Source organism: Callithrix jacchus, chromosome 19 (assembly GCF_049354715.1).
Source record: "Callithrix jacchus isolate 240 chromosome 19, calJac240_pri, whole genome shotgun sequence".
NCBI lineage: Eukaryota > Metazoa > Chordata > Mammalia > Primates > Cebidae > Callithrix > Callithrix jacchus.
This window is the reverse complement of record NC_133520.1, coordinates 27,503,189-27,525,979: the sequence shown is the minus strand read 5'-3', so window position 1 is coordinate 27,525,979 and position 22,791 is coordinate 27,503,189. Positions and strand designations below refer to the sequence as shown.

The following is a 22,791-nucleotide window of genomic DNA, read 5'->3' as shown; positions in this document are numbered from 1 at the left end:
GTGGGCAGATCACCTGAGGTCAGGAGTTTGAGACCAACCTGGCCAACATGAGGAAACCCCATCTCTACTAAAAATACAAAAATTAGTCAGGCACAGTGATGGGCACCTGTAATCCCAACTACTCAGGAGACTGAGGCAGGAGAATCACTTGAACTGGGGAGGTGGAGGTTGCAGTGAGCTGAGATCATGCCATTGCACTCCAACCTGGGCAACAGAGTGAGACTCCATCTCAAAAAATAAAAATAAAAATAAATCCAAAAAGCACAAAAGGGTGGCCAAAAAAAAAGCCTTCCTCCCTCTGCAGCCATCCAGTTTTGCCAGTTTCTTATGTGTCCTTCCATAGATAGTTATGCATTTATTAGCAAATGTATATAATTTTCACCTTTTAATCAAATAGTGTGTTCTGTATACACTCTTCTCTGCCTTACTTGGTTCCCATAACAATGTCTTAGAAATCATTTCAAAAGCAGTTCATAAACAGCTTCCCATTCTATTTTAGAGCTGCCTAGTATTCAGTTGTGCAGGCCATCATATAGTCAATCCATCCCTAATTATTGTATTATTATTACTCTTTTGAGACAGCGTCTCGCTCTGTTGCTCAGGTTGGAGTGCGGCGGGATGATCGTAGCTTACTGCCACGTTGACGTCTTGGGCTCAAGCAATCCTTCTGCCTCAACCTCCCGAGTAGCTGAGGCCACAGGCACACACCACCATGCCTGGCTAATTTTTGTACTTTTTGTAGAGACAAGATTTTGCTGTGTTGCCCAGGCTGGTCTCAAACTCCTGGCATCAAGTAATCCTCCGGCCTTGACCTCCTAAAGTATTGGCATTACAGGCATGAGCCACCAACCTGGCCTCACCTCTTACTAATTGACATTTAGGTTTCAATCTCTTATCATTACAATGCTTCAATGAATAACAGTATAGTTCATTACTTTATGTGTATGAGGGAATCATATATGCTTTGGCATCTCACTACATGGATCTGGAAGTTTCAAACGGATGGGATGAATTGAGGCAAATATAATTACGTGTTGAAATGAGGAGGAACTGGTGTGTTCAACTTTTTTTCTACTGGAAACAAAATTAGCCTGCCCAGGTAAGTGTCTAGTAGGGTCGATAGCACAGCATGGGCATTACCGAATTTCAGCGCTTAGCTCTTTGCTGTCTAATCAACTTAGAGAGGTACAAAGCAGTCAATCCGAGGTACTTGCATTCCCCAAGACTTTTTCTTTTATCCTCTCTCTTTACTCAATCCCATTTTCTTGTATTTTTAAGGAATCAAGAATAGGCATCAAACACTCTAAACACTGGAATGTGGAGTGCCACCAGTCCTCTGTCTGTAGCTTCAAAAGGAACCTGAGCCTCCAGCTGTCGGTGAGCTCTATTCCCTCCCTTTTCCTTCCTCCCTTCTTTCCCCTTCCCTGCCTTCTTCCCTCTCTTCCTTTTTTCCTTCCATCAACCACCAACTAACCAGCCTTTACTGAGTACCTGTCCTAGGCAAGTCCTGTGCCCAAATCCCTGCCCAGAGAGGGCTGCCATTATGGTTGTGTAGTTTGGAGGACACTTCCCAGAGGGAGGTGGGCCTGGAGAAGACCTCATGGGCAGAATTGAGGTGAGGGATCCCAGGCAGGCGGGTGGAACAGAACAAATGAGGCCAAGGGGGAGGCGTGCTCCCCAGACACAGAGAACATCACAGCAGTGCGGGAGAGAGGGGCAGGCGTGACTGGGAAGGGTGGTCTGGGGTCAGACTAGGTCTATGAGATGCTGGGGACCAGAGGTTGTGTGAGCAGTTGGAGGGGAGAGGTCAGAGAAGCTGGAATGACTTCCCTGCCATCCTGTGTAGATTGACTGCTACTCCGGCTGGGGCAATGGAGTGACTTGGCCTCAAAAAAAAAAAAAGTTTCCCATGTGGGGCAGGGCACAGTAACTTACACACCTGTAATCCCAGCACTTTGAGGGATGAAGGCTAGAGGGTTATTTGAGGCCAGGAGTTCAAGACAAGCCTGGGCAACATAGGGAGACCCCATCCTTACAAAAAATTACAAAATTAGCCAGGTGAAGTGGTGCATGCCTGTGATCCTAGGTACTTCAGAGGCTGAGATGAGAGGATCACAGAGGAATTTGAGGTTACAGCAAACTGCCACCACACCACCACACTCCATTGCCTGGGCAACAGAGTGAGACCCTGTCTCTTAAAACAAAAATTCCCATGTGTACTCCACATACCACATCATAAACAATGAAAATAATTTTTCTGAAATGTCATTTGGGTAGTTTGAGTATGAAACTCAACCCATCTGAAAAAGAATCCCAAGAAATGTTACTGCACTTCCCAAATATATTACAGATCATTTCAAACTAACGTTGAAGGAACAATAGCCACACAAATAGCATCTTAAAAACGTAAATTTTCATATTTTTAATAATTCAATTCTGCTGTGGAAAAATTTACAAAGGTAGAAAAAGAACAGGATAATCATCCACAATTTTACTTCCCAGAGAAATTATGTTGACATTTGGGAATCTTTTTATATTTGTTTGTTTAGGTCTCAAATATAATATGTGTGTGCAAATACACGTACATACAGATGTAATATGTACCCCACTTTTCTTTACTTATTATTGGCATTTCCTCATAGCATTGTTTTTACTGATGGCATAAATCCATTTCTATGGATGCACCATCATTTATGTAGCCATTTAGCATAGAAGATTTGTATTTCTAGTTTCTCCCACTACAGACAATGCTTCAGCAGGCATTTTGGTACATGAATACTTACCTCTTTGATTATTTCCTGAGGACATATCATAGAAGCAGGATGATAATATCCAAGGGTATGGAATTTGTTTTTTGTTGTTGTTTTGTCTTGAAACAGGGTCTTGTCATTCAGGCTGGAGTGCAGTGGCACAATCACAGCTCACTGCAGCCTCAGCCTCTGGGCTCAAGCAATCCTCCCATCTCAGGCTCCTGAGTAGCTTTCCCATACTACAGGCAAGCACCACTATGCCAGCTAAATTTTAAATTTTTATAGAGACGGGGTCTTGCCATGTTGCCCAGGCTGGTCTCGAACTGCTGGCCTCAAGCAATCTTCCTGCCTGAGCCTCCTAAAGTGCTGGAATCACAGGCATGAGCCACCAGGCCCATCCCACATTAAATTCTTTAATGTATTTGGGGCTTATTTTGCTATGTGATGAGATGTAAAGAGGATTTTTCCCCAAGTAGTTAACCATTTGTAAAAACAGTATTCATTTCACACTCCAACCTTTCCTCATTGATCTGTGATTTTAAAAATAAATATCATATCCCAATATCTTAAATATTTGAGGGTCCATTTTAGACCCATCTTTTGTACTTCACTGATCTATTTACTTACTGTCATGTCACTATCACTTTGCTTCAATGAATGTCTTTCAGTTGGCTTTAATATTTGGTAAGGCAAATCCTCCCTTACCATTCTTTGCTGTCAGAATTTTCCAACTATTCTCAACTATTATTTCAGATATATGCTAAAATGATTCTGTCAAATTTTAAAATATGATATTCTGTTTGAATTGTATAAGCCTATACACTGATAGAAATGAAGTGTTCTTCCACGAATGTGCTTGCCTTTTTTCTTGGATTGCTAATTCTAATCCAACAGGAGAAAGCCTCTTAAAAGTCCCTGGTAGATAACAGAGAGGAAATTTAGAGGCAGATAATAGCTCTCTTGGGTGACTGGTATTGAACATTACGTATTTCCTTGTCAGAACAATTAGAAAGGAAAAAAAAAATAGTAGATGCCTTAAAACCTACTAGAGAGTTGAGTGGGCAATTGCAGATGTAGAATTACATGTACATGTATGTAAAAAGAGTCAAAGTGGCTTTCATTGTAAATAGAGCGTACACATTCAAGAGACTGGCCACAAGCTACATTTCCTTCATAATTTGGAGTGCTCTCTGTGCAGGCAGTGGAGAGCTTGTGTCAGCCCTGCTGCGTTCTGTGCCTCACATCCCTCCATTCTGTGGTTGATGTGTCACCAACAGAGCTGAGCATGATTCACTTGGCTGAGTCAGGATCAGACACTGGGGGTCTTAAAAATAGATGTGTTGGAGAGTAGATTTAGTTTTATTTCATGAAACACGCAGTCTTATAGGCTGCATACTAAACCCTGATGGAAACTTTAGCATTTTAAGCCTACTGAGCAAAAACTCTTTCTCCTGTGGTCTAACTCAGCTTCAATGGAAATCTAAGAAAAAGAAAGAGGGAGAGAAGTGTCCTCTGATTTTATAAAGACTGTGCAATGATTAGTTGTGTGAACTAATTATAAAAGTAAATCTAAAGCTCTTTCTTCACTTGGGCAGGGTATAAGTTAAAGTGGCAACAATGTTGGCTATCTTTTTGGTATAGAGAAGGCAATGTTCCTAATTTCAAAAGGACTGTCTTGGAGTTTTAGTAGTCTGGGCAAGCTGATTGCTCTAACAAACAACTCTTATATTGAGTGGCTTAACACAACAAAATTTTATTTCTTACCCATATCACATTTTAATGTGTGTCAATGAGGCACTCTACTCCATGCAGTCATGCAGGGATCCAACTCTACCTTGTGGCTCCATCTTCCTTTAGGTTCTTGGGTCTTCTTTCAGCCGGCAGATGGGAAAAGAAAAGGAGCATCCCAGGTAGAATGTTTTAATAGGCCAGGTCTGGGCATAATGTTTGCAGCGGCCAGAATTTAGTCCCATGTCCATACCCAGCTTCAAAGGAGACTGGAAAATGCAGTCTAGTACTGTGCCCAGGAAGAAGAGAGGAGCACAGGCATTGGTGAGTACTAGTGGCTTCTGCCATAGGACTCATTCATTTCTCTCCCTTTCTTTCTTTCTCTTTCTTTCTTTTCTTTTCTTTTCTTTCTTTCTTTCTTTTTCTTTCTTTCTCTTTTTCTTTCTTCTTTCTTTCTTTTTCCTTCCTTTTTTCTTTCTTTCTTTTCCTTTCTCTCTCCCTCTTTCTCTCTCTTTCTTTCTTTGTTCTTTCTTTCCTTCCTTCTTTCTTTCTTCCTGTTTTTTTGGAGTTTCACTCTTGTTGCCCAGGCTGGAGTGCAATGGCCCAACCTCAGCTCACTGCAACCTCCAACTCCTGAGTTCAAGCAATTCTCCTGCCTCAGCCTCCTGAGTAGCTGGGATTACAGGCACCCACCACCACACCTGGCTAATTTTTATATTTTCAGTAGAGACAGGGTTTCACCATGTTGTCCAGGCTGGTCTTGAACTCCTGACCTAAGGTGATTTACCCATCTCAGCCTCCCAAAATGTTGGGATTATAGGCTTGAGCCACTGCACCCAGCCAGGACTCATTGATTTCTTCATGCACTCATTCATTCATAAACACTTATTGAACAGTCATTATGTGCCAGATACTAGCTAAGAAAACAGCAGTCCACAGGACTGCAGAGTATCTGCCTTTAGGAAAAGATAGTCTTGATATTGAATCATCACTTACTAGCTGTGTAAGTTTCATCTGTTTGAGCTGCTAGGTGGGGGTGAATAGAGCTTGCAGTGCCATTGTGAGGGCTGTATGAAATAACGTATATGAAGCCCCTCATGCTTTACATACATAAAGTAAATAACCTATTCTGCATTGATCACATAGTTTGTCTTCAATATTATTTGCTATTACTGTTAAGACACAGAATTCACACAATACATGCTTTCCCCTCAAATCTCAAAATAGATTTGTTCTCCCACGTTCACTGTTTACAAATTAAATAGCTGGGTTTTCCTTTTATCCAAATATCATTTTTCCAAATATAAAAAATACTTAGTTCTTCAACCCAAGTAGTTTATGGTTTTTATTATAGATCATTTGTGCTCTTCATATTGAGAAAAGAAAAACATTTGTTTGAGGGCCTAGAAACTACTGGAAATATAATCAGTGGGAGTACCAGCAAGAAGAAATAAAACCTCAAGTTTGAGGAACAAAGAGGGCCAGCCACCCACTGTTGTGTTCATATTAGCCACTAGATGGCAGTGTCTCACAGGAATACGATGACCCACTCGGGCATTAATAGGTGTTCGCTCTTGGACTTCAAGTCCTAACTTCAAAACAAACTAAAGAGAGATGAAAGAAGCAGTACAAAAATATCAACTTTTTGTTCTTAACCTTGTAAAAAGAAATATCTCTAAATACTCTCAAAATGTTCTCTTGTGACATTTTGCATCCATTTTTTGTACCTGGAGGCCAATAGAAATAATGCAGTTATCATAGTTTATGAACACTGACTATGTACACGTGAAACCCTTAGGGTTTTCTGAGTCCGTTTCTGAGTGCCCTTTGAGCTTGATTTCTATTCTTGGTTTTCCATGCACATTTGAGAGCCAATTTTTTCTTTTTTCTTTGAGATGGAGTCTTGCTCTGTCCCCCAGGCTGTACAGCAGTGACACAATCTTGGCTCATTGAAACCTCTGCCTCCCAGGTTCAAGCAATTCTCCTGCCTAAGCCTCCCAAGTAGCTGGGAGTACAGGTGCAGGCCACCATGCCCGGCTAATTTTTATATTTTTAGTAGAGACGGAGTTTCATCATATTGGCTAGGCTGGTCTTGAACTCCTGACTTTGTGATCTACCTGCCTCAGCCTCCTGAAGTGCTGGAATTACAGGCACAAGCCACCATGCCAGGCAAAAGGCTGGTCTTGATTGAGGCTGCTGATAAAACTGTCATTTTTTTCCCTGGAACATAAAAAGGTCAGTCACGTGGTAGCTCACACCTGTAATCCCAGCACCGTGGGAAGCCAAGGTGAGTGGGTTGCCTGAGGTCAGGACTTTGAGTCCAGCCAGGCCAACATGATGAAAGCCTGTCTCTACTAAAAAGGCAAAAATTAGCTGGGCGTGGTGGCACATGCCTGTAGTCCCAGCTACTTGGGAGGCTGAGGCAGGAGATTCATTTGAACTTGGGAGGTGGAGGTTGTAGTGAGCTGAGATTATGCCACTGCACTCCAGCCTGGGGGACAGAATAAGACTCCATCTCAAAAAAAAAAAAAAAAAAAAAAAAGAAAGAAAGAAAGAAAGAAAAAGAAAAAGAATGAGACATTCACTCGGATCACTCGGAAACATCCAGAGATACTGAAAGTGAATATGAGAGTTTCTAACAGTGTTTATCCTTGAGGTGCTTATCAGACTGTCCAGCCTAGAATGGAAGTCAGGTGTTTTGTTTGCTGTTTAGTTTTAATTTATATCTATGTCTAGTTTTCTTCAGAGAACCAAATATTGAGTTCATTAGACATGGTTGGAGATGATGTCTTAAAAGATAACTTTACTAATAATAATCACAGGAGCTGTTGTTTACTAAGACGTCGCTCTGTGTCAGGCACTGTCCTAAAGGCTTTACTTTATTTTATTGAATCCTCACTCCAGGTAGCTATGAAAAATACTATTGCTATTGTTAATTTAAAAGCAAGGAAACCGTAAGAGAGTGAGATTAAGTAACATGTTCAAGTCACAGAGCTAGTAAACGGTAGATTCAAAATCTGAACATGGGCTTATCTGGCTCCAAAGCCAATTTTAAAAGTCCAGGCCCTTGCGTTTTTAATATGTCCTATTTGTTTTTCTTATTGGATTGTCTCCCTGCCTAGACTGTGAACTCCATTAGGGCAGTGATGATGTGTCTATTTTGTTCATCCCTTCTAGATGTGTCAGATACCCAGCAGGTATCAAGAATAATTTGTCAAAGAAAGAAATGTATGGTGATCATGTTTTCAGAGTAAAAATAGTCACATGTTTCTAGAAAACGGTTTTTGTTGATTTGTTCATTTATTTACATAAAGTCATGTAAAAGGCTGAGTGCGGTGGCTCATGCTTGTAGTCCCAGCACTTCAGGAGGCCAAGGTGGGAGGATCATTTGAGCCCAAGAGTTTGAGACCAGCCTGGGGCAACATAGCAAGACCCTGTCTCTATGAAAATAAAATAAAATAGAGTTATGTAAAGATAAAATATTTCATCACATTTTAAAATAACCCTTAAGAAATCGACATAATCAAGATGATTTAAATTGCTGAAATCAGCGATGTCAGGAAGACAGGATTGCCGCCCCGAAAGAGATGCGGTCGACTGAGCAGTCAGCACCCCGCAGCATGAAGATGGATAGCCTGGACTAAGGATCTGGTAGGTGAAACCAAACACCTGCTCTAAGAGTTCAGAGGGGAGAGTGAACCTTTGGGCATGGTGATGCACACCTGTAGTCCCAGCTGCTCTGGAGATAGAGGCAGGAGGATCACTTGAGCCCAGGAGTTCAAGACTGTGGTGAGCTGTGACTGTGCTACTGCACTCCAGCCTGGTAGAGTAAGACCCTGTCTCTTAAAAAAATAAAATAAGCTGAGCGCGGTGGCTCGCGCCTGTAATCCCAGCACTTTGGGAGTCCAAGGAGGGGCGGATCATGAGGTCAGATTGAGACCATCCTGGCCAACATGGTGAAACCCTTTCTCTACTAAAATACAAAAAAATTTAGTATTTAGTAGAGACAGGCATGGTGGCATGTGTGTAGTCCCAGCTATTTGGGAGGCTGAGGCAGGAGAGCCGCATGAACCTGGGAGGTGGAGGTTGCAGTGAGCTGAGATCATGCCACTGCACTCCCGTCTGGCCACAGAGCAAGACTTCGTCTCAAAAATGATAATAATAAAATAAGAAATAAGAAATAAGAAAGAGAGGGAGGGTTTTGAGGAGGGAATATGTCAAAGAAAGCCTCAGAGCGGTGCAGAAGGACAGGTTGCTGTGGGTGGCCTCGAATGGGTACAGTTTACTGAGTTGGCAAGCCGGGCATTGGGTCACTCATGCTCCTGCCATCCCTGATGACCCGCCCCACACTTTGTCTCAGGTAGGAATAAGTATGACAGAGCTTGCAGCACCAAACTTCTCTTGCAAGTTCCCAGTTTAAACTTCCACACTAAATCTCACCTTCAATGAGAAGCGGCTTTCAGTGTCTCAGCAATCGTTCTGGAACCTCCTCCTACCACTGTCAGGTTTGTGGGTTTTATTTTTGTGTGTGTAATTGGAAAATTCCCCTGTGAGACTGGAAAAAGGCATCAATGTCACTACAAAAATGGTCTCCAGATCCAACCTATGGGATTGGGCAAGCTTCTGAAAGTGAAGCCCATCAGAGAGGTGAGGGTCAGGTGGATAATTTCACTCGTCGCTCTGGTCTAACATGGGTCTTTCTTCTGTACGATTAGGAGATGACAACAGCTGGGCGACAACGAGGCTGCAGAAGGAAACGCAACACATAAAACACATTTACGACACCTCCCGGGGCAGAGCGGGCTGGCGGCTGGCAGCATCCAGGCAGCAGGAGCAGTTCTGTGCTGTGCCTGAGAGCCGCCACTGCAAGCCCCCTGAAGGATATTGGTGTCACAAAAATGAGCTCTTTGTGTCCAAACACCAATCTGCAGGTCTTTCTCCTTCCACCTCTCCTTCTGCCTTGTTTATCTTCTCTTCACGAAAGACAAAGAGAAACTATCGTCAGATGTCTCCAATCTCTCTCTCTCTCTCTCTCTCTCTCTCTCTCTCTCTCTCTCTCTCTCTGTCTATCTTGTCCACCAAAGCCAAATACTCTTCTCCATGATCTTCAATAATTTATTCCGGAAAATTCACCAGAATAATTTTGCATTTTGATGTCTCCATTATTGAGTAGTGTGTGTGATGTCTCAGCATGGCTCTTGGCCACCTGCACTGAGAGAGAACTAGAAAAGATTTGCTTGTGAAGTAAGGAAACATTTCCATTTACAAGAGCATCTCCCCTCTCTTCCACAGTCCTGATTTTTAGCAAAGTGCCCTTCACTTGCCAGAGACTCGACTGGCATTGCTTGTAGAGAAATCGCCCTTTTGCCTCTTGGTGTAAGACTCACTTCTCCTCCCACATCCAGTTTGCATGTCTCTGAATTCCCCAAATCTGGGCTCGTATTTAATAGACCAGTGTTTGTGTAAATCAATGCCTATAAACCATTCACTTGAGAATGGGGAGCTGGTATTTTTTATGACTCAAAGGACAGTAAAAGCAGCCTCCACATAGGGCAACCACACGTTTGTGATTGAGTTATTAAGTTCTTGTTAGATCCGTCCCACTCCTGACATACTGCACATCTCCTGTAGCCTGTAATTTCTCTAGTAGGAAAAGAACAACAAGACAAGCAAACTCCATCTGAAACACTCTAGAATCTCAAGTACACTTGCAGTTGGAGAAATAATTCCAGGCTGAGTTTCTTATGACAGCAAGAATGGGATGTGTTAAGTGTGGGATGAAGGAAATCAGTTATACCCTAGTATGTCTTTTGATGTATACATATAATTATTAACAGTTCTAATTTCTTCTCTTTCCTCCCTCCCCTCCTTCCTTCCTTTTTCCTCTTCCTTTCTTTCCTTCTTTCTTTCTCTTTCCCTCCCTTCCTCCCTCCCTCCCTCCCTCCTTCCTTCCTTCATTCCTTTCTTCCTTCCTCTCTTTCTTTCTTTTTTTCTATCTTTCTTTCTTGACATGTCCAGGTTGGAATGCAGTGGTGCGATCATGGCTCACTGAAGCCTCTACCTCTCAAACTCAAGTGATTTTCCCACCACAGCCTCCTGAGTAGCTAGGATTACAGGCACCCACCACCACCTATTTGTTTCTGAAAACATCCTTCTAGGTCGGGAGCAGTGGCTCACGCCTGTAACCCCAACACTGTGGGAGGCCGAGGCGGGTGGATCACCTGAGGTCAGGAGATTGAGATCATCCTGGCCAACATGGTGAAACCCCGTCTCTACTAAAATACAAAAAAATTAGCCAGGCATGGTGGTGCATGCCTGTAGTCCCAACTACTCAGGAGGCTGAGGCAGGGGAATTGCTTGAATCCGGGAGGCGGAGGTTGCAGTGAGCCGAGATGGAGCCTCTGCACTCCAGCCTGGTGACACAGTGAGACTCCATCTCCAAACAAAAACAAAAGCAGAAAACTTCTAGAGCCAGGGTCAGCAGACAATGGCCTGTGAGGCAGATCTGACCCACTGCCTGTTTTTGCTTTTGCATGGCCCAGAGGCTAACAATGGTTTTTACATTTTTTAAATGGTTGAAAACAATTAAAAGAATAATATTTCCTAATGTGAAAATTATGTGACATTTAAGTTTTAATGTACCAAAATAAAGTTTGAGTCTGATGGGAACACAGGTGTACTTGTTCGCTTTTGTCCCGTCTGTGACTTCTGTACTTCCACAGCAGAGTTGAGTAGCTGCCACAGAGAGCATATGGCTTGCAAAGCCTAAAATATTTACCATCTGGCCCTTGACGGAAAAAGTTTATAGAGTCCTATTCTAGAAAAACAAAATGATGCTTCTTTGTTCACAAATAAATTCTCAGTATGTGAGTCCCCAAAAGGCAATGTTTTCATCTTCAGGGAGTGCCATTTCCCAACGGTCCCTTCTGAGCTCGGTCCCTTCTGAGCTCGGTCCAAGGTGTTCTTCAGAGTCGGTGATTGCCCCCTTGAAGAATGCTGTTTGGCAAGTATTTTTTCCTAAGTGTTACTTTTCAATAAGGACACAAACTCTTTAATTGAGGAAACCATAAATCAGTGTTTCTCATCCTTGACGGCTCTTTAGAATCACCAAAGGAGCTTTTAAAAGTCCCGAAAGCCAGGTTGTATGCTAGGCCCACGCAATTTGAATCTGGGTGTGGGGCCCAGATTTATTTATTTATTTATTTCTCTTTTTTTTTTTGATGGAGTCTCCCTCTGTCACCCAGGCTGGAGTGCAGTGGCATGCCCTTAGCTCACTGCAACCTCCACCTCCTGAGTTCAAGCAATTCTCCTGCCTCAGCCTTTCAAGTAGCTGAAATTACAGGCACACATCACCATGCCCAGCTGTGCAAAGGGAGAACCCTCTATTTAGAAATTAATGTTTTAATTGCTGTAGTCAATTCCATTGAAAATTGAAATATTTACTGCATGTCCACAAAAAGCTAATTGCTCTGGAACTTCTCTCTCAAAAAGGAATGAAACATCTCTCCACTCTCAGTAATTTAGCAAGGCAAATCATCGGCAATGGATTGAGTGGCCCCCTTTTCCCCTTCTAGACATCATTTCTGAGTGTTCATGAAATACACAGAATTAGGTATGTAGACATATGGATGTCAAAAGGGCGTTGGAGGAGTCTTTAATTTTATCATTAGAAGCAGCGTCATCACAGCATAAAGCTCCTAGACCCTCCCACTTACCAGCTAACTAACCCTGAGCATATCTCTTCATTTCTTTTAGATTCGTTTTCTACTTCTGTAAAATGAGGTCATTCTAATACAGTACCTACATCACAAGATTGTTGGAAAGAGTAGATGGAGTAATATGCATAGAAGCTCTTTTATGGCCAGACATGGTGGCTCATCCCTATAATCCCAGCACTTTGGGAGACTGAGGTGGGAGGATTGCTTGAGTCCAGGAGTTCGTGAGCCAAGATTGCACCACTGCACTCCAGCCTGGGCAACAGAGTTAGACTCCGTCTTGGGGGAAAAAAAAAAAAAAAAAAAGGTGATTCATGCCTGTAATCCCAGCACTTTGGCAAGCTTAGGTGGGTGAATCACTTGAGTCCAGGAGTTCAAGACCAGTCTAGGAAACATGGCAAAACCCCATCTCTGCAAAAAATACAAAAATTAGGCATGGTGATTTGCACCTGAAGTCCTAGTAGCTAGTTGGTAGGCTTAGGTGGGAGGATCATTTGAGCTACAGAGTTCAAGGCTGCAGTGAGCTGTAACTCCAGCCTGCATTCCAGCCTGGGTGACAGAGTGAAACCCTGCCTCAAAAAAAATAAAAAATAAAAAAGTAACAAAATAAAGAGGATCAAACTGTATCTCAGGCACTTGATAAATGTTTGTTGAATGAATAAATACATGCATGGATAAACGGAATATATATAGAGAGGTGGAGTTTCGCTCTTGTTCCTCAAGTTGGAGGGCAATGGCAGGATCTCGGCTCACTGCAACGTCCACCTCCCAGGTTTAAGCGATTTCCTGCCTCAGCCTCCCTAGTAGCTGAGAGTACAGACACCCACCATCATGCCCAGCTAATTTTTTGGATTTTTAGTAGAGATGGGATTTCACCATGCTGGTCAGGCTGGTCTTAAACTCCTCACCTCAGGTGATCCACCTGCCTCAACTTCCTATAGTGCTGGGATTACAGGCATAAGCCACCGAACCTGGCTGGATAAAGGGAATATTATAAGGTAATGTGTGTGCACAAACTGAAGAGGATGACTTCAGGATGAAGCCGTCTCAGTCACACAGGAGCAATATTGAAGGCAGAGACTTCAGGATGGAGTCATCCTCTGAAGAGGATTAGCAAATGAAGAAGCAAGTGGAGAATTATATTAATATACAGGGCATAAAATACACGCAGACATACAGTCCTATAAAAAGGTCTGGAAAGCTACCAGTCACAGAAATCGAGCGTGTTAACAACAGCAAAGAGTATTTAACTATAGTTTCTTTATATGCTGCAGATGGGAGATCAAGGAGGTACTGAGCCAACATTTTCACATTTTCATTTTTTACATTTCAATATTGGTAGAAATGTTTTCAATTATCTCATATGACTTAGGTATGTTTTAAAAATTAAAATGATTCACATTTTTAATAATGTATCTTAGAAATATATACATTTGGCCATGTGTGGTGGCTCACGCCTCTAATCCCAGCACTTTGGGAGGCTGAGGCAGGTGGATCACGAGGTCAGGAGCTTGAGACCAGTCTGACCACCATGGTGAAACCCCGTGTCTACTAAAAATACAAAACTTAGCCAGGTGTAGTGCCACATGCCTATAATCCTAGCTACTCAGGAGGCTGTGGCAGGAGAATTGCTTGAACCCGGGAGTCAGAGGTTGCAGTGAGCTGAGATTGTACCATTGCACTCCAGCCTGGGAGACAGAGCAAGACTCGATCTCAAAAAAAAAAAAAAAAAAGAAATATATACATTTTAGCTGGGCAGAAGCACCACATTCCTCACTGGCACTCATTTGCTATCCACCATAACGAACTGAAGATGGGAGGCATCCACTCAATGTCAGATAGTTTACATGTGTTATTTCATTTCATCTTGCTAGACGGGGAAACGGAAGCTTTCAGAAGTTAAGTAATTTGCCACACGTTACCAGCTGCACATTGTAAGACTTGTCTGGTTTCAAAGATCACAAGCCATCTTGTTGCTGACCAGTAGCCATGGAGGAGTTCGGGGTCCTGAAAACACCGACCACCAGGCAGAAATGAGGACCTTAGGTTATACCAAGGCCCTCTCAGTCACGGAGGAGCAATATCGAAGGCAGAGACATAAAGAAAAAACTTTACCTTTCTCGCATTTTGCCCAGGACCAATCTTCGTGCAATTAAAATTAAGATACTGCTCTAAAAATTGTTGAATTGTATTTGGACACCATTAAGGCCAGAGACAGGCATCCATGAATGAGTTCAAACCTCACCGAGTTGCATTTCAGTCACATGTAACCTGAGGCAGCCGTGAGAAAACCAGTTCTGATTGCTGGAAAACTGTTTTCTAGAAAATTGACCATTATATTCCTCAAAGTCCTGTGTCTAAAAGATTCAAAGGAAGCATTTCTTGTAGAACTGAGTGCCAGGACAAAACTGGTCACCCAAGAAATGGCTACACGTTCTTATTCAGATAACTAGAACCCGTAACCTCTACTGCCCTCTTTTGCTCTGGCTCTGGAAAGCCCAGGAGCAAATCTGAAGCTCAATTACTACAGCTGTGAGTCTTTAGATGTAGCAGATCTTTTGATTCTGGATATTTTCTTTCTGGATCTCCTAATTTTGTTTCTGTTATTCTACCATGTCCTTTGCCCACAGAATCAAAGCTGAACTCCTAACAATGCCCTGCAGGGCTTTTCATGTCCGGACTCCTGACCAACTTCCCAGCCTCTTGCCCTGCCATTCACTCCATCCATGACTGACTTTCTACAAACACACACCAAGCTTAGAACTGCTTCCCGCTTCTGCAGTCATTCTGCCTGATTCTGGACTTCTGTTTCAGCTCATTTCTTTGCTGGTTTTCTCTCACCAGGTCTCAGGGGAAGACCTTAGAGAGACTTTCCCTGACCTCTTCCCACTGAGCGCCAGTTAGTTTGCCCTGGGTCACCACGTTCATTTCCTTCGGAGCACTTATCACTGTCTGTATTGATCGTGTTTACTTATTGTCTCTCATCATTGAAAGAGTTCAGGACCTGGTCAGTCTTATTCATGTCTATATTCCTAGAGCTTAGAAAAGGCAGGTAGTAGGCTATCTTAGTCCATTTGGGGTGCTACAACAGAATACCACAGACCAATTCGCTTGAACAACAAACATTTATTTCTCACAGCTCTAGAGGCTGGGAAGTCCAAGATCAGGCACTGGCAGATCTGGTGTTTGAGGAGGGCCTGTTTCATGGTTTAAAGATGGTGTCTTCTCACTGTGTCTTCACATGGTAGAAGGAGCCAGCTAGCTTTCTGGGACCTGTTTTATGAGGGTTCTAAGCCCATTCATGAGAGCTCTGCCCTCAGAAACAGAACCTAATCACCTCCCAAAGGCCCCACCTCCTGATATCATCACCTTGGAGTTGAAGCTTTAAACATGTAAATTTGGGGGAAACACAAGCGTTGAGGCCATAGCATGGGAATTTGATATACATGTGTTGGATGGTTAACACATACATTTGTTTTTGGCTGTTTCAAAAAAATTGTTGGTTCAACAAGAAAGGTAAGTTACAAATATTCAAATCAGTACAAATATCAAACATAGTTGTGAGCTAGGGAGCATTTTCCTTCTGTTACCTGTAGAGTATACATTGAAGAATTTAGCTTATTGCACCAAGCACTGCAATTAAGAGGTCTCTGGCAATGTAGAAACTGCTTTATATAATTCTTTTTTTGAGACAGGGTCTTCTTCTGTTGCTCGGGCTGGAGTGCGATGGTGTGATTACAACTCACTACAGACTCCAGCTCCTGGGTTCAAACTATCCTCCCACCTCAGCCTCCCAAGAAGCTGGGACTACAGCATGTACCACCATGCCCAGCTAAATTTTTTTTTTTTGTTTTTGAGATGGAGTTTCGCTCTATCACCTAGGCTAGAGCGCAATAGCTCGCTCTTGGCTTTCAACTTCCCCCTCCCGGGTACAAGCAATTCTCCTGCCTCAGCTTCTTGAGTAGCTGAGATTATAGGCACCTGCCACCATGCTCTGCTAATTTTGTATATTTAGTAGAGATGGGGTTTCACCATGTTGACCAGGCTGGTCTTGAACTCCTGACCTCAGGTGATCCACCCACCTTGGCCTCCCAAAGTGCTGGGATTACAAGTGTGAGCCACCACATTCGGCCATGCACAGCTAATTTTAAAATTATTTAGTAGAGATGAAATCTCCCTATGTTGGCCAGGCTGGTCTTGAACTCCTGGCCTCAAGTGATGCTCACACCTTAAATTCCGCAAGTATGGGGTTATAGGTGTGAGCCACTGCACCCCACCCTATTATTCTTACATGCCATCTACCAAACTTTATAGCTTAGTGTCCACAGGGTATGTTCATTGAATAGGGGTTAAGTGCCCCCTCTTAACCTTCAGCCTGCACCAGTTTCTCCTTCCTCTGGTTCACCTCAAAGAGCAGTTGATAAGAAACAGCATACACTTCGAGGTGAACCTCATGTATATGCTGTTTCTTATCAGCTGCTCTTGCAGGTATTGGTCTGGTCTCAATGAGATGGTCAAATCTGTGAGGGCAAGAAGAGCTTGCGTTTTTCTTATGTGACTCATCTCTCACTGCTTGGAACCTAGCACAACAAAAATGCTAAATAAGTATTTGATGATTGGTTGATTGACAAACATACCATATACCAATCAGTTACATTATCATTAGGAAAGCAGGTTTAGGCCAGGTGCAGCGATGTAAGCCTGTAATCCATACACTTTGGGAGGCCGAGGCAGGTGGATCACTTGAGAAGAGGAGTTTGAGACCAGCCTGGCCAATATGGGGAAACCCTGTCTATACTTAAAAAAAAAAAAAAATTAGCTGGGTGTGGTGGCGCATGCCTGTAATCCCAGCTACTCAGGAGGCTGACGCACTAGAATTACTTGAACCCAGAAGGCAGAGGTTGCAGTGAGCTGAGATGGCACCATTGCACTCCAGCCTGGGTAATGGAATGAGACTGTCTCAAAAAAAAAAAAAAAGAAAAGAAAAGCAGGTTTTTTTCATATCTCATTAAAGATGCACCATGATAGGTTGTTATTTACTAATGTACCAGATGAAGCCACAGAGCACATTCATCAAGGATAGAACTCTCCTCGGTCCAAGGATAGAAGCGATGAATCAGATTGTAAGGAGCTTATGGTCTCATTTGGGAAATGCCATCTATAAAAAGTGAATTAATAAGGAAATATATGAAAAGATAATGGAATTTTAGTGCTAGAAAAGATAATGAGGACCTAGACTAGGAACTGGCAAATGTTTTCTGTGAAAGCCAGGTAGTAACTATGTCAGGCTTGGCAGGCCTCATGGTCTCTGTTGTAACTACTCCACTCTGCCAGTCACCAGCAGGCAGCATTTGACTCCAGGCTACAGTTTGCCAACCCCTGTCCATGGTATTGCAGTAAGTGTCTTCAGAGAAGAAGAATTGGGCTGGGCGCAGTGGCTCGTGTCTGTAATCCCAGGATGTTGAGAGGCCAAAGCGGGAGGATTGCTTAAGCCAAGGAGTTTGAGACCAGCCTGGACAACATAGTGAGACCCCACCTCTAAAAAACAGAAAAAACAACAAGAAGATATCTGGACTCCTGTGATTAGGCAGGCAGCCCTGCAGTGGGAGGTGGGAGTTGTCCTGGTATGATCATACCTTGAAGGTATGATCAGGTTTGGAAAGCAAAGAGGAGGAGAAGCAGATGTTAAAGTCAGATGACCACCAAGAGCAATAAAGCAAAGCTGGGTAATTTGGGAGAAATGGTGAGAAAATAATTTGGCAGGAAAATAATTTACATTGACGAATAGACTGAAAAGACGGTGGGACACTTTGGAGAACAGGCTAGTCCTGTATGTAGGCCAGAGCATCTGGAAATCCTCCACTTAAATAGCAGAGGGGAATGATAACTTGATGCTATTTCTATAAATTGTTTTATCATAAAAGTTAATTCAATTTGTCATTCTATTCCATAATGTTTGTTTTAGCAAAAACAATTAATGTTGGGCACAGTGGCTCCTGCCTGTAATCCCATCACTTTGGGAGGCCAAGGCAGGCAGATCACTTGAGGTCAGAAGTTTGAGACCAGCCTGGCCAACATGGTGAAATCTAAAAATACAGATTTTTTTTTTCTTTTCTTTTCTTTTTTTTAGATGGAGTTTCGCTGTTGTTACCCAGACTGGAGTGCAATGGCATGGTCTCGGCTCACCACAACCTCCGCCTTCTGGGTTCAAGCAGTTCTGCCTCAGCCTCCCAAGTAGCTGGGACTACAGGCACACACCACCATGCCCAGCTAATTTTTGTATTTTTAGTAGAGACGGAGTTTCACCTTGTTGACCAGGATGGTCTCGATCTCTTGACCTCGTGATCCACCCGCCTCAGCCTCCCAAAGTGCTGGGATTATAGGTGTGAGTCACCGTGCCTGGCTTCTTTTCTTTCTTTCTTTTTTTTTTTTAACTGAAAATACAAAAATGTATTTCTAAAAGTATTTATTAAAAATACAAAATACTTTACTAAAAATACAAAAGAATTAGCTGGATGTGGTGGAGGGCACCTGTAATCCCACTATTTGGGAAGCTGAGGCAGGAGAATTGCTTGAACCTAGGAGGCAGAGATTGTACTGAGCCAAGAATGTGCCATTGCACTCCAGCCTGGGTGACAGAGTGAGATTCCATTTCAAAAAAAAAATTAATGTCATGAATTGCTTACCATTGCATAAAATTTAATGCTTTAGGAAAATGTGCTCCGTTTATTCAGTGGTTTTGAAGGCTTCACCGCACACTCCTGGAAGTCCTCTTACTTTTAGTTTGAGAAGGATGGCTGTAGGGAATGAGAAGGATTCTGATAAGGGCTGGGCCAGCAGAAGGAGACCCTCTAGAAAGGTTCAGTATGATGTACTCAGATGACTGGGTTATGTGCACAGGGACTAAAACCTGGGGGCACAGGGACAATTAGAAAGCTGTTTTCCTAGACAGCTGGGAAGTCATGAGGGCTGTGTCTGAGAGACTAAAAAGGCAGAAGACAAATATATTCAAGAGGCAAGGATGCCAGGGTTTGATGAAAAACAGTTGGGCAAGTAAGATATATACATACAATAATTTCAAACTCCAAACTAAGACAGAAGACTAATCTTTTTTTTGTGTTATAAGTTTAGAGATACCATATTTTGTTCTCAGATGCATGTGTCAACATTTTAGCATATCTGGAAGCAGAATGCATCAAACCATTGATGAGATAACCCAGTTAATTGCAGGCTCTGTTCTTTCCTGGTGGCACACAAATTATGAGGTGTCTTATCATGGCATCTTAAATTTGTTAAAATATGATATTTGTAAGGTTTGAATTATAGATTTATAGCTAATCATCTCATTTGGGGACCATTAATATGACAGTATAAGCTACCCCAAGGGTCAAGATGAGATCAGAGGCTTTTTGAGTCTATCATGAGGATTTTTGATTACATGCTTTAAAAAAAGGTGGTTCTCAGGCCGGGCACAGTGGCTCATGCCTGTAATCCCAGGATTTTGGGAGGCTGAGGTGGGTGGATCATGAGGTCAGGAAATCGAGACCATCCTGGCCAACATGGTGATACCCCATCTCCAGTAAAAATACAAAAAATTTAGCTGGGTGTGGTGGCCTGTGCCTGTAGTCCCAGCTGCTCGGGAGGCTGAGGCAGGAGAATCGCTTGAACGCGGGAGGCGGAGGTTGCAGTGAGCAGAGATTGAGCCACTGCACTCCAGCCTGGGTGACGGTGCAGGACTCTGTCTCGGAAAAAAAAAAAAAAAAAAAAAAAACAGGTGGTTCTCATTTTTGTCAATATATAATTGATGGACAGCACAGACTAAGATCTTTTCCAGAATTTTCCCTTTCCTCCCATAACTGCTCAAAACAATGCAGGTTTGTGTGATCACTTGATTTTTCACCTACCACCCACCAGAAGCTACATTATATGCAAAATGTAAATAAATCAAGTCATATTCTTTATGACCTTTTAGAAGATATGGATATTGTCAGAATATGTAAAAAAGTTTTCTTTAGACAATGTTGTTGTCACTTATTTAGGCAATTACTTTTCTTTCTTTCTTTCTTTCTTTCTTTTTTTTTTTTTGAGATAGAGTGTTGCTCTGTCTCCAGGCTGGAGTGCAGTGGTGCAATCTTAGCTCACTGAAACCTTCATCTCCTGGATTCAAGGGATTCTCCTGCCTTAGCCTCCGGAGTAGGTGGGACTACAGATGCACGCCACTATGCCCAGCTAATATTTTTTGTAGTTTTAGTAGAGATGAGGTTTCACCATGTTGGCCAGGATGGTCTTGATCTTTTGACTTCATGATCTGCCGCCTCGGCCTCCCAAAGTTCTGGGATTACAGGGGTGAGCCACTGCACCGGGCCATGACAGTTACTTTACAGTTGAAGTTAGCTCCAAAGTTTTCTGAAAATTCCTCTAAAACAATAAATTGGTGTAATATTCCAAACGTTTAGATGCCCTTCCACTAGAACGTAGTCCATGAAGTGTGAGCTGCTGCCACCATTCTTGCCTCAGTCCGTGAATGTCAGAGGAAGCACTGGGCGGACTGGGGGCTTTGGGATGAAACGTGCGGAGCTTCCTCTTGCTTCATGGTTTCCAAGCTATATCCATTTCTGTGCCCCACTTATTTCCTGCTTTTTTTTTTTTTTTTTTTTTTTTTTTTTTTTTTTTTTAAGAGTCAGCCCTCTCTCCCTTTTCTATTTTCCTACTAGGTAGAGTGATTAACTCATTCATATATAAATGTCAGATAAAATTATTTACGTCCCTACTCCTCTAATGGCTGTTGCGTTTGCAGTCATGAGCTCAAAACTTTAGTCAAATTGGGAAATTTTAAGAACTTGAACTTATATATATATATATATTTTTTTATCTTCAGGGTGCCTGAACTTTGCAATCTCTTTAATAAAACAACTTCCCCTGTGCAGTTTGTCCTCCTTTATCACCCCACCCCGATGCCCAGGTCTTCAGGAAATAGCATCAAGCCCATATTTCTGTAGAGTTCAGAGTTCTGTGAGGTACAGCATTCCTTCCCATGGGATCTTAGAATTCCTAGAGTTGCAGAATTTTGCTGATTAGACCCAGGTGGTATCAGGAGTCCAGACTTGCTTAAACCTTGGCTCAGAATTCCATAGGAGCTCATAACTCCATGGGGCCCAGAGTTCCTGGCTCAGGAACATTGGAAGGCCTGGGATACAGTGGCTTAGCCTCAAGCAGAAAGGTGAACAATGTCTTTATGGCTTAAAGGTATACGAAATAATGTCACTACATCGGAGCAGCGCCTCTGCTTGCACACCTATGGGCGTCTGCAGCTGTGACACGTAGAAGTTGGCCACGTCCAGATCGGTGGCTCCAAAGTGGGCAGCCACACGCACACCCTCGTGCAATGTGAAGCTCACCTGATGACCCACCATGGCCAGCAGGCTTCGGAGGTATCGCTCCCGAAGGGCGGCTCGGGCCCTCTGCTCCTGGGATTCCAGGGATTCTTGAGCTATGGGGCACTCCTGGATTTGAGGAACCTCTGGCTTCAGAGGAGCTCTCCGTCCATCAGGGGCAAAGCCACGGCTGAAGCCATCAGGGCCCCGGGGCAGCCGGAGCACAGGCACAGGAATGGTCACTGGAGTCTGCATTGTCTCAGGCGCGATGCCTTCCTGGCCCCTTGCACTTTCGGTTCCCTGTATCTCCTCTCCGTGAGCTTCAAGGTGGCCACCGTGCTTTTCCGCCGCTAGATGTCCAGCTCCCAGAACACTGCCTCCAGACTCAGACGCGGCGAGCGATTCCGCTCCAGGTAAAGCGGGATGACTGCCACCGACGCTGCTGTTATCATAGCCATGTATTATTTTCCCGAGGGGGAGTTTTCCGACTTCTCCCTTCTCCTCACCCCACCCGCGTGGGACATTCCGCTGCCGGTGACCGGGACCAAAGAGTCCCTGATGCGGGCGTCTGGGGACAAGAACGTCCCTCCTGCCGCAGCTGCAGGCGCGGCCCTGCGTCTTCGCGTCACTCCGGCCGTTTGCACCGGGGTGGGCGTCCAGACCTGAGGCCGGGGAAAGGGAACCTGCTGGCGACCCCCTCACCCTTGAACTTATATTTTAAAGTACAAGACAGGCACAGTGGCTCATGCCTGTAATCCCAGCACTTTGGGAGGCTGAGGCAAGAAGATCACTTGAGGCCAGGAGTTTGATACCAGCTGGAGCAAGATAGACTCCATCTCTGCAAAAAATAAAAAAATTAGTTTGGCATGATGGCATGTGCCTGTAGTCCCAGCTACTTGCTAGGCTGAGGTGAGAGGATTGTTTGAACCCAGTATGTTGAGGCTGCAGTGAGCCATAATTGTGCCACTGCATTCCAGCCTGGGCAACAGAGCAAGACTCTGTCTCAAAAAACATTTTTGAGACAAAAACAAAAATGCACCATAAAATGTCACTTAGAAATAGTAATAATAATACTTCATAGGGTGATCATATAGGTCAAATGAACTGATTTTTTTTGTGTGTCTGGCACACAGTACACACTTAATTAATGGTGGCTATTACCACTATTTATTGCTTTTCGGGATATTGTTTAGCAAATCTCTGTACTATTAGAAGCTGTTATCT

The 22,791-nt window shown here is 43.3% G+C and overlaps 1 protein-coding gene across 1 annotated transcript; it reads right to left on the bottom strand.

Annotated features, from left to right (window-relative positions):
• Positions 1–21,079: 21,079 nt before the first annotated feature.
• On the bottom strand, positions 21,080–22,151 carry LOC100391187 (gem-associated protein 7). The gene has a single exon (XM_008985366.4). It carries the CDS (start codon positions 21,820–21,822, stop codon positions 21,427–21,429), a length of 396 nt encoding a protein of 131 aa, XP_008983614.1. The 5' UTR covers positions 21,823–22,151; the 3' UTR covers positions 21,080–21,426.
• Between the last annotated feature and the right edge of the window lie 640 nt (positions 22,152–22,791).